At 35.7% G+C, this 13,963-nt stretch overlaps 1 protein-coding gene across 1 annotated transcript in view; it reads right to left on the bottom strand.

Moving 5' to 3' along the window:
- LOC117934507 (transportin MOS14) overlaps positions 1-13,963 on the bottom strand; it is a 61,731-nt gene that overhangs the window by 6,439 nt on the left and 41,329 nt on the right. The window contains exons 9-15 of the mRNA XM_034856222.1: positions 11,595-11,722; positions 9,681-9,756; positions 9,365-9,485; positions 9,184-9,283; positions 8,764-8,845; positions 4,112-4,194; positions 340-459 (exon numbers count right to left, since the gene is read on the bottom strand). Of these exons, the coding sequence (XP_034712113.1) occupies positions 340-459; positions 4,112-4,194; positions 8,764-8,845; positions 9,184-9,283; positions 9,365-9,485; positions 9,681-9,756; positions 11,595-11,722 (710 nt within the window). The remainder of the gene's footprint in view (positions 1-339; positions 460-4,111; positions 4,195-8,763; positions 8,846-9,183; positions 9,284-9,364; positions 9,486-9,680; positions 9,757-11,594; positions 11,723-13,963) is intronic.

Here is a 13,963-nt window from a genome sequence, read left to right as displayed (position 1 = left end):
TTCCAATAAAATGCTGCAGAAATTTAAGGTATCACCAGGCACTGCTCTACATGATGACACTTTTTTCCCATTCACATAGTACAATAGAAGCATGGGCAAGTGTGACATAACTAGAATAATGTTGATTTATACCATTTTGAATAAAACCAGGAAGTGGCATTGTTTAATTTGTCTATGAGAGAAAATTAGGAAGCAGATTATCCAGGAAAACTCTAACAGAACAAACAGTTCTATAACCATATCCTTGCTGCCACAAATGCTTCAATCTGATATATTAACAGGAGAAGCAGTCAAAATCCAAGGAGTTTAATATGAGAGGAATTTGAAGGGCATTCACACCTGAGGCATTACTTCAGCTTCAACGACTGAAACGTAATTTGATATAGCTCGGATACAATATAAAGCAGCCTCTGCTGGACGCCACTCATTGTGTTCCTCATTTCCACAGCTAGCTACAGCCTGAAATTATCATGGGTAAAAGCATGTGTTTAAACACAGCAAAAGGATCTTACAGAGCATCTCCACAAGAATTATGAAGCAGTATAATATAGAATTGCAAAAATATTATAAAGTTTGGTATATAAATCATCAATCCAACCCTACATTTGGTTGCTGGGGAAACTCAGGAAAAGAAAATTGGGGAATCTTATGAACTTCCCTTTTCCTTCACTTTCTTATAGCCCATAACGAAGATTAATGTTCCCAAACTTCTGTAATTTTTTTTCCCTTTTTCTATGCCTTCTTCACAAAGAAAAGTAGATTAATGTCATATCTTCTACCAACAAATATATTGAGAATTTCCCAGAAGGCCAAGTTTCATGTATGCAAATTAGCAACATTCCCAAGAAACAACATTTAGGTTCTCTTGCATCCAGAGAAATATATTTAAACTAAAACAGATGCCTTCTAGTTGCCTTCTAGTTTTTCTAATATTGTAATTTCAATAACTTCCATGCCCATTTTATCTCCAATAGCCCTCTACACACTTCTTCATTTTAACACCCTACTCATTGACCTAACACTGTTGCACCATTGCTCCAGTTATTTGATTGTAGGGAAACCAAAATTTGGAAACTGATTCTAGGTATGTACTTTCAAAGTGGCCAAGGTGGAATTCCAAATGTCTCTCGCATACAAACACTAATACTCATAATGAATAAAAGTGAAATAAAAATCTCAGTAAACCCCAAAATTCACTACTTTGTAACATCCATTTCACCTAGTTTCAACTCCTTCCAGTATCTAAGACAACTCAACTCTTCTGCTTCCACCTAGTCCAAGAGCAAAAGATTTAACCATTTTGATATTGGAAAAACATAGGATCCAAGCAGCAATAAATCTCCCTCCATCATCTCAACAACAAGGCTATACATATAACTGTCTCAAGTGTCCATCAAACAGCTCTCACAACCTCTAGCAGAGCACAGCACAGCTGCCACAAATCGGGAAAATTAATTAAAGATCAATGTCTCTTCCTTTCAATCTGGCAAACCAGCATAAAGTATATTGGTAATAAATTTCCATAATAATACTTCTGCTTTAATTGAACATAACACGATGTGACATTTCAGAGGAGCCTCCAGTCCAGAGATGATACATCACCAATATACATTAAGGGGTTAGTTGACTGAACACTGAGAACTGGTACTTCCTGATGATATTGGTAAAATATTTTCATAATAATAATTTAGTTGTAGGCTTCCTGAAGATATTGGTAAAATATTTTCACAATAATACTTTAGTTGCTGGCTGAACATCCAGGCCAATACTTTCCTCTTCAGCCACTGATGTGCAGATTGGTTCTGAGAATCAAGCCAAAGATATAGAACATATCCAATGTGTTTATTTATAAGAGAAGAGACCTTTTTGTTGTGAGGCAACCATCTCATCAACCTTGCTCTAACCCTTAAGGAGTAAGGACTGCAGTCAAGGGTATTAATATCCAATTGAAAAGAGGGCTTCAAACCAGAATTTTCAAACTGGTCAGGTCAACGGCAAAAACTCTCAGCGAGTCACATTTCCAGGTTTTAAGAACTCAAATTCCAAGGTCAACAGTAGCACAGAGTCAGATATTTCAAAAGAAAATTACAAAGATATTCGGTATTCAGTTGATCTATTTTACAAATTATGTTCAATCACAAAATTACATGAATTGCCTTGAAAGGTTTGAAAACATTGTAAAAGACAGTGGAAACTTTGTATGGTTCAAAGCAATTACATAAACTATTGGTTTGACAGGTTGAACATTGGTTAAAAGAATTATGCAAAAAACCAAGTAGATCACACCTTTCTGGGTGTACTTAGGTAATAACAGTTAATAGCTAAATCCCAACGGTTATGCTCAGTGTGTAGTTGAAATTGTTGACGTGGGATATCAAGTTTTGAGCTCAAAAGAAAACAAATCCTACATCTTTTGAAAGGGACAAGAAAGTGGTTGTGGTCAATATTCCTAGAGAACCCACTGAATGAGAGATAAGGAAACTCCTTATTGAACAGATGCAAATCAATTTCCAATCTTGTAAGCCAGTTCAATTACATGCTTCTCATCATATCATACAAATATTTCTTATTTTGTGAGTAACTGGTCACTTTATGTTCCCAATGAGAAGAACTCATTTAGAGACAGCATACATAATCCTAAAGCACGTCTAATCTTCACCAAGAAAATCAACAATGTTAACAACATGGAAATTTGAAGGTAAAAGCACCACTAATCCAGGAAGGGATGGTTTGGTACAATATCTGTAGGCATCCAAGGATGGGAAAAAAATCATATTTCTGAAAAAAGCTGCACAATATCAGCACATGATTATGGCCCTTAATATTCTAAAATTGTTTGCTCATGAGTGGCTAAATAATGCAGTAACTATCCTGAACCAAAGTTTATTCGGCAATGATTTTTTTGTATAACTTAAGGCTAATGTCTTTTGTCATGATTTGTAAGAGGCATCAATGGAAGAAAGGATGAAAAGGGCTTGTTCAAGCATCTAATGGACAATGACAAGTTAAACCTGAACTTGACAGGGTACTCCTTCACATCGAGCCTGATCAACAACTTGTGCCTAGTATAGTGTCAAATACAATATGCCTGGTACCATCTCAAAAGCAATCTATAGCACAACAGCCACAGGTATTCACAAGCATCTTAGAAGTTAACACAGCACAGAGTGGGAGACTACTACGGTATATGAACCGTAACCAAAGCCGACTATGGGCCAAGACTAATGTTATAAAGGTTTTACGCTAATGTGTCTTTCCAGAGGCTGAGAAGGTAAAATGAAGGGCAATTTTCAATTATTCAATAAAAGCTGCTTTAAGTTTTTTATTTTCTTCACATGAAACTTTTAGATTCACTCAGACCAGCACCCAAGAGTAAGGTTTTCAATTTTTTCCCTCACAGAAACTTGAAGCATAGGTAGTACTCAGAAATTAAAGCATGTTTCTACTTTCTATTATTCCATGCCCCCACATCCATGCATATGGTCATTCATATCTCTGTTCTCAATATGCTCATTACTGAGACCATCATCACCTCTAATGTCGGGTGATTTCTTAATTTTTTTTAAAAATGTAGATTATGAAAATAGGAAATTGCATTCTGTGATTGTACGGCCTCAATTTGCCCATTTTTCAACTCTTTGCTCCTTATTTGCTTCCTTCTCAAAGAACCCAATAAAAAACCCTAAAATAGTAAAACACTGATTTCTCCTCTTTCAGCAGGAAATAATAAAGTTGACCAAAGTCCTTAAAAGTTCTTGAATTAACTTCAACCAATATTCATCCAACCAAATGCTACTGAATCAAAACCAGAAAGAACGAGGTGATTCTTCAGGAGTACATATTAATTCCCAACTTTAGTTTCATATATACTAAATTTAGTTTTGGAATGTCAGTAGCATTGTCCCAAAACTAATTCATAGAAATAAATTAATTTGTACCGAAGTCTTCCTAAGTTTCACCAGAAACCTGATTGTAGGATTACCCATTTCAAGAAACTTGAGAATTCACGACAAGAAAATCATACCTTCAATACCAATTCCAAGCATGCATTCAAGAGAATTTTCTCAAAAACAGGAACTAGTTTCTTAGAGGAAAATAATAAATTACGAACCTCAACAAGCTTCATGTAAAGAATTTTCAATGTTGCTTCACCGCCTAAAACTGATGCTGCATCGATTAACACATCCGCAACAGCTATCAACATCATGGATTCCGTTAGCGTTGTAGAAGCGTAGATGCCAGGTCTCATCAAGATGAAAATAAAAAATGAAGAGGCAGATCTAACAACCTTCAAATTCAAAAAGTAACTGTAACTCAATCACATAAAATGAGTAATGAGATGCAGAAAAAACACAGAACATAGAAAAATACAAATCCCTTGATTGAGTAGTTCGACATGAAGAGAACCGCAAATCTAATGAGCTAACCAGACCAATCACAGAATTCGGTTCATTTCTTGGATAAAGTATTTATGTCCAGCTTTAAGTAGAAGGAAAGTTCACATTTGGTTGATAATTGTTTGCCTATGAAGCATTTCTTTGATTGAGATTCAGTTAGGGCATACTTATCAAAGTAGGTTTTTTTTTGTTTTTTTTCAATCAAAAATACTCACCACAGTAGTTTGATTTGTTTGTTCTCTTATTATTGCAATTTGATTGCATTCCAGAGACTCCAATTTGTTCGCCTATAAATCATACATACAAACACAACCCTTATTCACTCTTTTAAAAAACAGTACAAACTCAGATCAATTATTTATTAACTCACGTGCGTGCTTAGACAAAACAATACCAAGGTGCATAAAGACACTAACATAAAACTAGTGATGGGTTTGTGTATTATGTACATTGAAGTGGTTGGTTGTAGTTTATGAATACACATTTATTTCAGACATACTCTCACTCAGACTTTCCATTTTGTCGAAACCTAATCAACAAGTACTAAAAAATTAGGTGGGTGACACACTTCATTACTAGGAGAGTGAACCTTCAAGATTTTGTGGGAAGTGTATCTTAATTTGGAGGTTTTTGTTGTCCTCTTATTGATCCCACTCGCCAGTTTTCATAGATCAGAACCTCCTAATATGGGAATAGATTCTTCAGCGAAGGTGTCTTTGCTGTTTCTAGCATGCACTCCAGTGAATGACCTCTCTTTTTCTTTCTTTCTATGCACTGCTTCTACATTTTCTGTTTTAATGATCTACATTATTGCTTAGTCACAAGAAGTAGAGAGGAAAAAAAAGTTAAAGAAAAATAAAACTGTTTTTAGTGAAAGTGTTTTCTTTGGAAGTGATTTTCGGAGAACCACCTATCAAGTGTTTCTCCAAAAACCACTACAAGTGATTTTTTAAAATTTTAAAGTGTTTTCCAGATTTTTCCAAACACTTAATCTTTTTTTCAAAAACGTTTTTTATGCTAAAAATACTTTCTAGAAACACTGCCAAATAGGCTCTTAGTGTCAGTTTGGATACACTTCCCATTTTTTGTTTTTAAAATGAGAAATTTCTATATAAACGTGTAGCACCTTGTACAAAAAGTATATATTTATCTTGTCTCTTTAAAAATCACTTTCAAAAATTCTAAAATTTAAGGTAATAAATTTTTTTAACACCTCAATTTTTTAAAACAGTATTAAAATCATTACTTTTTTTTTTTTTTTTTGATAGGAAACGATAACGGAATATATTGATAAAAAGAAGATACAATTAGAAGGATGAGAAATCCTCCCACCAAAGAAAAACAAGACTACAAGTAATCAAATATAAGAAATACAACGAGAAAAAGACTAACGACCTATTTACACACCGCTAACCAATCAAGTTGTAACACGTTAAGAGGTGTCCCCTTAAAAACCTTAGAACAAAAAGCCCATAGAGAAGCCAAAAAAAGAATAGAATCCCAAAGATACCCTGAATTCCTTGTTTTATCCTCAAAAATCCTTGCATTCCTTTCCCGCCACACCACCCACATTAACGCGATGCACGCGTCTTGCCATAAAACAACCCCTCTCTTAGAAGATCCGAAACCATTAAAATTAGTAAAAAACATGTCAGATATGCTCCTTGGGGAAACCCAATCCATCTTTGCTAACTGAAATAATCTGTGCCACAACCCCTTGGTCAAAGAGCAATGGAGGAAAAGGTGATCTACTGTTTCTCCATGCTTCATGCACAACTTACATATGTCGGGACTAAGTGCTTTGTGGGGTCTCCTCAATTGTAGCAAGTCATTAGTATTAACCTTCTTGTGCGCCACCAACCAGACAAAGGACTTGACTTTGAAAGGGACTTGAGAATTCCAGACAAACTTAGTAGGGAACACTGGAGGCGACTCAGAATATTGGGATAAGGCCAGAAAGAAAGATTTGACTGTGAAAAGACCTGAAGGAGATAAGGACCATGATCTCTTATCTGGAACCGAAGGAGATATGTGTAGACGATCAAGAGACCGCATAAGGCTTTCTAAATCTTCTATCTCAGGATCAGTAAGATTTCTGCGAAAATTGAAATTCCAAGAGAAAGGGCGGGAATATCCGAGAATTGATGAAATAGGAACATTTTTATCCGTGACTACGCTAAGTAATCTTGGATATTGTATTCCCAAAGGTTGATCCCCCCACCACAAGTCATCCCAGAACCGAATTCTATCCCCGTCCCCTACCACAAACCGAGTAAATTTGGAAAACTCTTGGAAGACTAGTGCAATGGCCTTCCAAGGACAACGATGAGACCATCTAACAATATTGTTGACATCCCAGCCATTGGAGTGAGAACCATAAATGCTTAAGATAACCTGATGCCACAGAGCAGAACCCTCCCTAGGATATCTCCACAACCACTTCCCTAAAAGAGCGACATTCCTCATAGAAATCTTTCCGAAACCCAAACCCCCTCTCGACTTCGGTTTGCACACAACGTCCAATTAACCAAATGGTCTCTTTTGCCTTCCCCTACGCCTGACCAAAGAAATTCTCTTTGCATTCTCTCAATTTTTGCTGCCACAGAGGCGGGAATCTTAAAAAGGGAGAGAAAGTAACAAGGCATATGGGTTAGACAAGATTGAATGAGAGTTATCCTACCTCCAAAAGATAAATACGCCTTCTGCCACCCATCTAATCTCCTTGATATCCTCTCAATCACAGGATCCCAAAAGCCACTCGCCTTAGGATTCCCTCCCAGAGGAAGACCTAGGTAAAGTATAGGCCACCCAGAAGCCTTGCAGTCAAGCATCTCGGCCACCTAGAAAGGTGATTCTGTTCAATATTAATGCCATAGATGTTGCTTTTGTCAAGATTAACTTTCAAACCGGAAATATATCCAAACACTAGCAGAACATTCTTAAGCGTCATCATATCCTCTTCTCGAGTACTGGAGAAGAAAATGGTATCATCTGCAAATTGTAAATGGGATACCCTTGTTATGTTCCTACCCACCCTGAATCCTTCCAAGACGTTTCTCTCCTCAGCTTTCAATAACATCCTACTCAATACATCTGCCACTATAGTGAACAAAAAAGGTGATAAAGGGTCGCCTTGTCTTAAACCTCTAGATGCCTTAACCCACCCTTTCGCATTACCGTTCACTAGGACTGCATAAGAAACCGAGGATAAGCAACCTCTCATCCATTTCCTCCATCTAAGACTAAACCCTTTCATCTCCAACACATGATCCAAAAAATCCCAACTCACATGGTCATAGGCCTTTTCAAAGTCAATTTTGAATGCAACTCCTTCCTCCCCTGTTCTTCTTTTCTCATCCACTATCTCATTGGCTATGAGAACTGCATCCAAAATTTGTCTCCCTTGCACGAAGGCTCCTTGAGTGGAATGAATAGTCTCGTGAAGTACCCCTCTTAGTCGCCCTGCTAACACTTTGGCTATTATCTTGTAAAGACTAGTGATCAAGCTAATGGGTCTAAAGTCTGAGATTCTCCTTGACATGCTTTTTTTGGGTAACAAAACTATAAAGGAAGCGTTTTTAAATATAAACTTCTAAGAGTTCTTGTACTTTATATAAAAGTTACAACTATTTTAGGTATATATAAACATAAAACAAGAAGCGAATCAAAATGAATACTTAGCAAAATGATTGCATCGTACTCAAAAACCCATTAACCAACTTCCTCCAATTACTTACAAAATAGTCCTGAACTCATCTTTGAAGTACCTAATGCAATAATAGGTTTTCCAAAAGGAAATCATCTACATTAGCTATGGCACATGAAGCTGATTCCTTCGCTTTTGAGAGCATATTCAAGAAAGCAACCCCAATCAGCATTTGCTATAGCAATGCATTAATGTGGGACATAGGCACAAAAAATAATATCCTACTACATGCTGATAATGATTAATGAAAACTTTGTAATCTGGTATACACTTTCTGAAGTTATGATCATGCTTTTAAAAGGAGAGGCCCAAATGAAAAGATAGGGATGATATAAGAGATTGCAAAGTAAGAGCAAAAGCATCTAAAAATGGAAATATAAAACACCATCATAAGATAACAGAATAAGTAACCAGAAATAGAAACCAAGAGAAAGTAAACAGGAATCAGTAGTTAAATTAATTATAAATGAGCAATTTATTTATATATATATATTATATATATATATATATATATATATAATGCCTCTATATAGGTTGATAAAGAGAAAGCACAAATAAATCCAAGGAACTGAATTCAAATAATTTTTGAGTAACTTGTGATGATTAAAACTATCATAAGAGACTGACAAATTTATAGCCCTCCTAATATCTAACTATTACCATGTCTAGTGTGTTTAAAATCCTTGAGGTCCTCGTATGACAGATCTTGATAATCTTCGGGATATCGAACTCGAGAGCTAACCTGTGATAAAAAACCATGGTTCTTTATAAGTGATAGGGGATAACAAGGTGTCATAAAAAGGATCATAGAGGATACCAAAATACTGTAAAACAATACGATGATCCATTTTGGTGTGGGGAGAGTTACTCAGAAACCTTACACTGAACAACATACTCAGAAACCTCACACTAAACACCCTATCCCTGTCCCAATTCAATTGCAGCCACCAAACCAAGCTATTGCTGACATATTTGAACCACCCTGACTGGGGTTCATGTATGTCCACAGCACTATGCATAACAGTATTGAAATACTTCATAGCTAATAGTACAAGAGTTCAATATAAAAATGAGACTCACCAGGGATACAAGTGACTCATATGATGAACGAAAAACTTGCAGCCTCCTATTTCTCTCAGCTTCAATGGATGCTTCATTACCAAATGACAGGTAAGCATCCCTGGGAGATTTGAATCATCATTATATTCAAATTTTTGTTAGCACAGCTCATTAAAGTGAGTAGAACTCTGAAAGGACTCACCTTTTAGTCAAGTTGACCTGAAGATTGTGCCAGAAGTTAAATGTCATTGAAGCAATATCATACTCCGGATGTGATGCAACTTCTAATAATGCATGCACTATCAACATTGATTCATCAGAACCTGAAGAAAAAAAAAAAATTGTCAACTGGAGAGGGAGATAGATTAGCCTGAGCACAAGATATCTGTCCTTAATCATGCAACCAGGCCTATAAAAAATACTTGCAATCTGAAATACTTCAAAACAAACTCATTTATAAGGGGCAAATACCATGCAATTTATGGGAAGGGGTTTGGTCACAAGGTTAAGATACATACCAGTTGCAATCAATTCAACATATGAATCACCCATGTCAGCAAATAAACGACCAATAGCTTTCACATCTTCCTCATCCTGAAAATAAAACTAAAATTAAATAAACCAGAAACTATTATCATGCAATTATTTTTCTAGTAATTGGTTCTGAACCGATTGCCAATTGTTTGAAATTAGAACTGACAAAACAAAGATAAGAATATCTGGAACAAATATCAGCATATTCTTATAAGGAACCAGAAGAGTCTAAAAAATGATATCATTTCCATATGTTCTCTAAAATTCACAAGAAACTTTCTTTGATACATTAGTTAATCAGCTTGAGATAAAATATATCAAACATACCTTGTTCATGTAATTAAAAATCAACCTTGCAGTAGCCAAAGAATAACTTCAGACTGAATCAGAACGCATTCTCACAAGCAAATTTAAAAAGGAGCCACATCTCAGTTGGCAAGGTCCCCATACAACAGAAGATGCAGCCCTGATAGCCAGTGAAATTTAGGAATAGATGACTACATACATGGAAAAAGGTGCAGTGCTCCATAGGGATTGGTCCTTAGTGGGAGTTCGTTTGTTTTTGTGTTTTTTCCTGTATTTTAGTTGTCTTTGGTGGGAGGATTTCTCATCCTTCTTCTTGTACTTCTTTTTATATTAATATATCTTTGTGGCGTTTCCAATCAAAAAAAAAAAAAAAAAAAGGTGCAGTGCTTGGCCCTTGAGATAGCTTATCATGATCATGTCAATTGGGAATTCCTAAAAAATATGATTGATAGAAAAGACTTCAGGAATCAGGGCCTCTATCCTTCAGCCACGTAGTCTTGTTAATGAAGAGACCAAGATTGGGTTTTGGCAACTATGGGTTAGGCAATGGAACCCTCTTTCCCCTTTCTCTTCACGATTATAGTGGATCACTAGAGCTGAAAGTCTTGGCTTCATGGAAGGATTTAATATCGGGAAAGAGAGGATTCAGGTTTCCCCTCCAATTCACAGGTGACTGCTTTTTTGCTCTTTTCCACAAAGAAGTTAAACTTTCCAACCTTAAAAACATTACAGCTTTTCAGATAATCTATGGCTTCAGAATCAATCTTCATAAGAGCACTTAGTGTGATTGTTAAGGAACATTAGGTGTAATTTCCTAGAAGCCTTAGTTTGATCGCCAAGGATCATATTTTCTTTCGCCGCCTTTGATCTTTCATCTTATTATATGAGCCAAGCCTCAAGTCTCAATGGAGATAAATTATTTAGCGCTGAAACTTTTTATGATATTAATTCTTGTCTGCGATAGGATGTGATCATATGACATTGGATAATAGCCTTCGAAAGCTTGGCCTACCGCTTAGATCCTAGGACCCTTTTGGCCCCTAGACCTATATATATATTTAATTTGGCCTACAAGATCCCCATATCCTACAATGTTGAATTAGAATCTTGAAACCAACACATAAATACAAGCATCTCACAATTGACTCCATTTATCATAGGTTGGGGTCTCCTTGATTTAGTCAGGTCTCCCCCACATACCAATCATACATACTGTCATTTTCTAACTGCTGATTAGTGTTGCCTCCAAAATCAGAAGCATCATCATGATTTTCTTTGTTATGAGTACAAGGAGGCTTGTAAGGACCCACATGTGATTTTCTTTGATCAGAAAAATTATTGTAATTCATGGCACATCTGAACCCCAGCCTCCATCAACAAACCATGAAAGTAAGAATAATTTTTTTTAAAAAAAAAAAAAAAAAAAAATCCACACAACCATCTTTTTGAACAGCCACCACTCCACTTTAGCAGAGAGGTCTTTGTTTTCCATCATTGCATTTTGTCCCCATTTTGGATTTCCTTTACACATAGTGTTGGCCATACATGTCCCAAGAAGATTTAAACATGTAGAAATTCCATTAACACAATACCTTTGAAGAATCTCTAAGCTGCACCTTAAGATTCATGACTTGGGGCACAATTACTTGGATTAATGGGATTTGTACAGAAGCACCGCCAGAGCTTCCAGCAGTCGTGTAGTGTATCAATTCCGAAACAACTGAAAAGTAAAAACAAAGAAATATATACATATATAACTATGTCAGAGATGTCTTAAACAATTACAGAAACATTATCAAATTATAAATAAATAAAAAATGGAGTTATTCTGAATATCAAATCCTGGACTCTGATATGGTGTTATTGATAACTTAAGTAATTCTCAGACAGAACTGAAACATCAGAAAAGATCCAAATTTGGAAATTTTTTAATGTCATACTAAAAATTTGAAAATGTCTTTCCACAAATATATGTGCCAAGGCAACAGAGAAAGTGATGCTGTAATACATGTACTCCCCACATGCAAAGGAACAAATACCTCTCACTGTACTAAAACAAAAGGGGGAATAGCATAGACCAGAGAAACAGTGTTCACAACTTTCAAGAAAATCATGATAAACAATCTATCATGTTCATCCAATCACTTTTCTTTTTTTGAAAAATAAAAAAATGCATTAAAAGTGCAATTCATGCACAAGAGTATACAAGACGTATACAATGAGTGTCAAGAGGGAACACAAAAATGAGTGAAAACTAAAAACTACTCCCTCCCTCAACAAGAACCCAACCAATCTACAAAATCAATTAAAGATATAATGCTTCCATCTATGTACACATGAATCCACAAAGATAGATTGTTACAGAAAGACCTTTTGAGTCTTTGATGTAATGTCTCCTCATTTCCAAATAGTCCAAAAAATACATAAGGGAGCGATTCTCCAAGCCCTTTTTTGCCTTCTACCCACAAAGAAACCATGCCACCTTAGGAGAGTGTCCCTTACTGAGGCAGAAATAACCCAAGGGATACCAAATAAAGAGAATACCAAATCATGAAGCAAGACTTTCCTAAATGTTTCTATAAGTTCAATCTACCCCTAGACTCCCACCCTATTTAAAAAATAATTTTAAAAAAAACAAAAAAAAAAAAAGTGAGAGAAGAAAAAATCTACCTCCTGATTCACCCCCAAGTAAGCCTCCATCTTCACCTATTATTTCTAGCAGTAGAAACAGATCAGGACAGGCCTCCTCAGATTTATTCCCCTTCTGCTAACATACATCTAGAATTAATCTAACCCCTTCCCTAACTTTGAAAGAAATAAATGTACCAAACTTTTGCCCCCTTTTCATTTTCCTTTCTGGAGCGCAACTCCATGACCACCCTGCACTCATCTAAATCAGAATATTATTTACCCACAAATTTCTCTTTCCAAACCTGCAAAACATAACCAGTTCTCTGGTGCAGCTTTGTTGAACATAGAGATGCCTCAATGCTAAACTCACTAGCTGAAACCAAGAAAAAAAAAATTATTTCAAGGTTCTTTAGCATTTCAAAGAACTTTGCACCTCTCTGCAGAAAATAAAAAATTATCCCTGATTTCTGGACAAAGGATGACCAAACCTAATAAACTCTTCTATTCTAGAATGATTACCATACATCTCTTACTATCCTTTGCAAACACAAGAAAATGCTAACCAACCTCTCATCTTGGCAATAGCATCAGTAATTTCCATCAGCATCAATTCCCAAGATAGTCCACTAGCCAAACAGGAGCTTTCCTATTAAACTTCCACCATATCCAGATGCCTCTCCCACTATGGGGCAAACAACCCATGGAGTTATTTAATCAACTTATTAGTTTTTAAATTTGTCTGCACATACCCCTTCACAGCTCTAAACTGCATTTGGCAGCTTTGGAATTGTTTTCCTATTCTCACCCTCCCTCCCTCTCTGCCCCTCTCTGGCAATTCATCAAAATATTTTCTGTCACAGAGATCAAAATCATTATTAATATCTCCAATTTTCTGAATGATACATACAAAATCATTATAAGTATCTTCAATTTTATGAAAATATCTTCAAATTTTCTAACAAATTTTGAACCTTATGCACATTTGCTACTCTCTCTGTTACGACGTTGTTTTTTTTTTTTTAACAGTACCTATAATTTTGCTGCAAGTTGGTATAATTCATAACAGATTTTGGCAATTCATAAAAATATTTACTGACACAGATCAAAATCCCTATTAAATTTTTTCATGAGAATCAAAAACCCTATTAATTATGAATGTTTGCAGCATAAATAATAGCATGTCTGGTGTTCTTTTTTCAATAGGCAAACAACAGAATACACTGTTATTTTACCTATAAAAAAAAACAGAGAATATATTAAAAGTGCCTAGCATGTCTGGAGTTCTTAAAAACAGTACAACATCATTACCATACATATTCGTACAAACCTT

This window comes from Vitis riparia, chromosome 17 (genome assembly GCF_004353265.1).
Source record: "Vitis riparia cultivar Riparia Gloire de Montpellier isolate 1030 chromosome 17, EGFV_Vit.rip_1.0, whole genome shotgun sequence".
NCBI lineage: Eukaryota > Viridiplantae > Streptophyta > Magnoliopsida > Vitales > Vitaceae > Vitis > Vitis riparia.
Note: the sequence above shows the minus strand (reverse complement) of the source record. Positions and strands in the feature narration are given on the sequence as shown.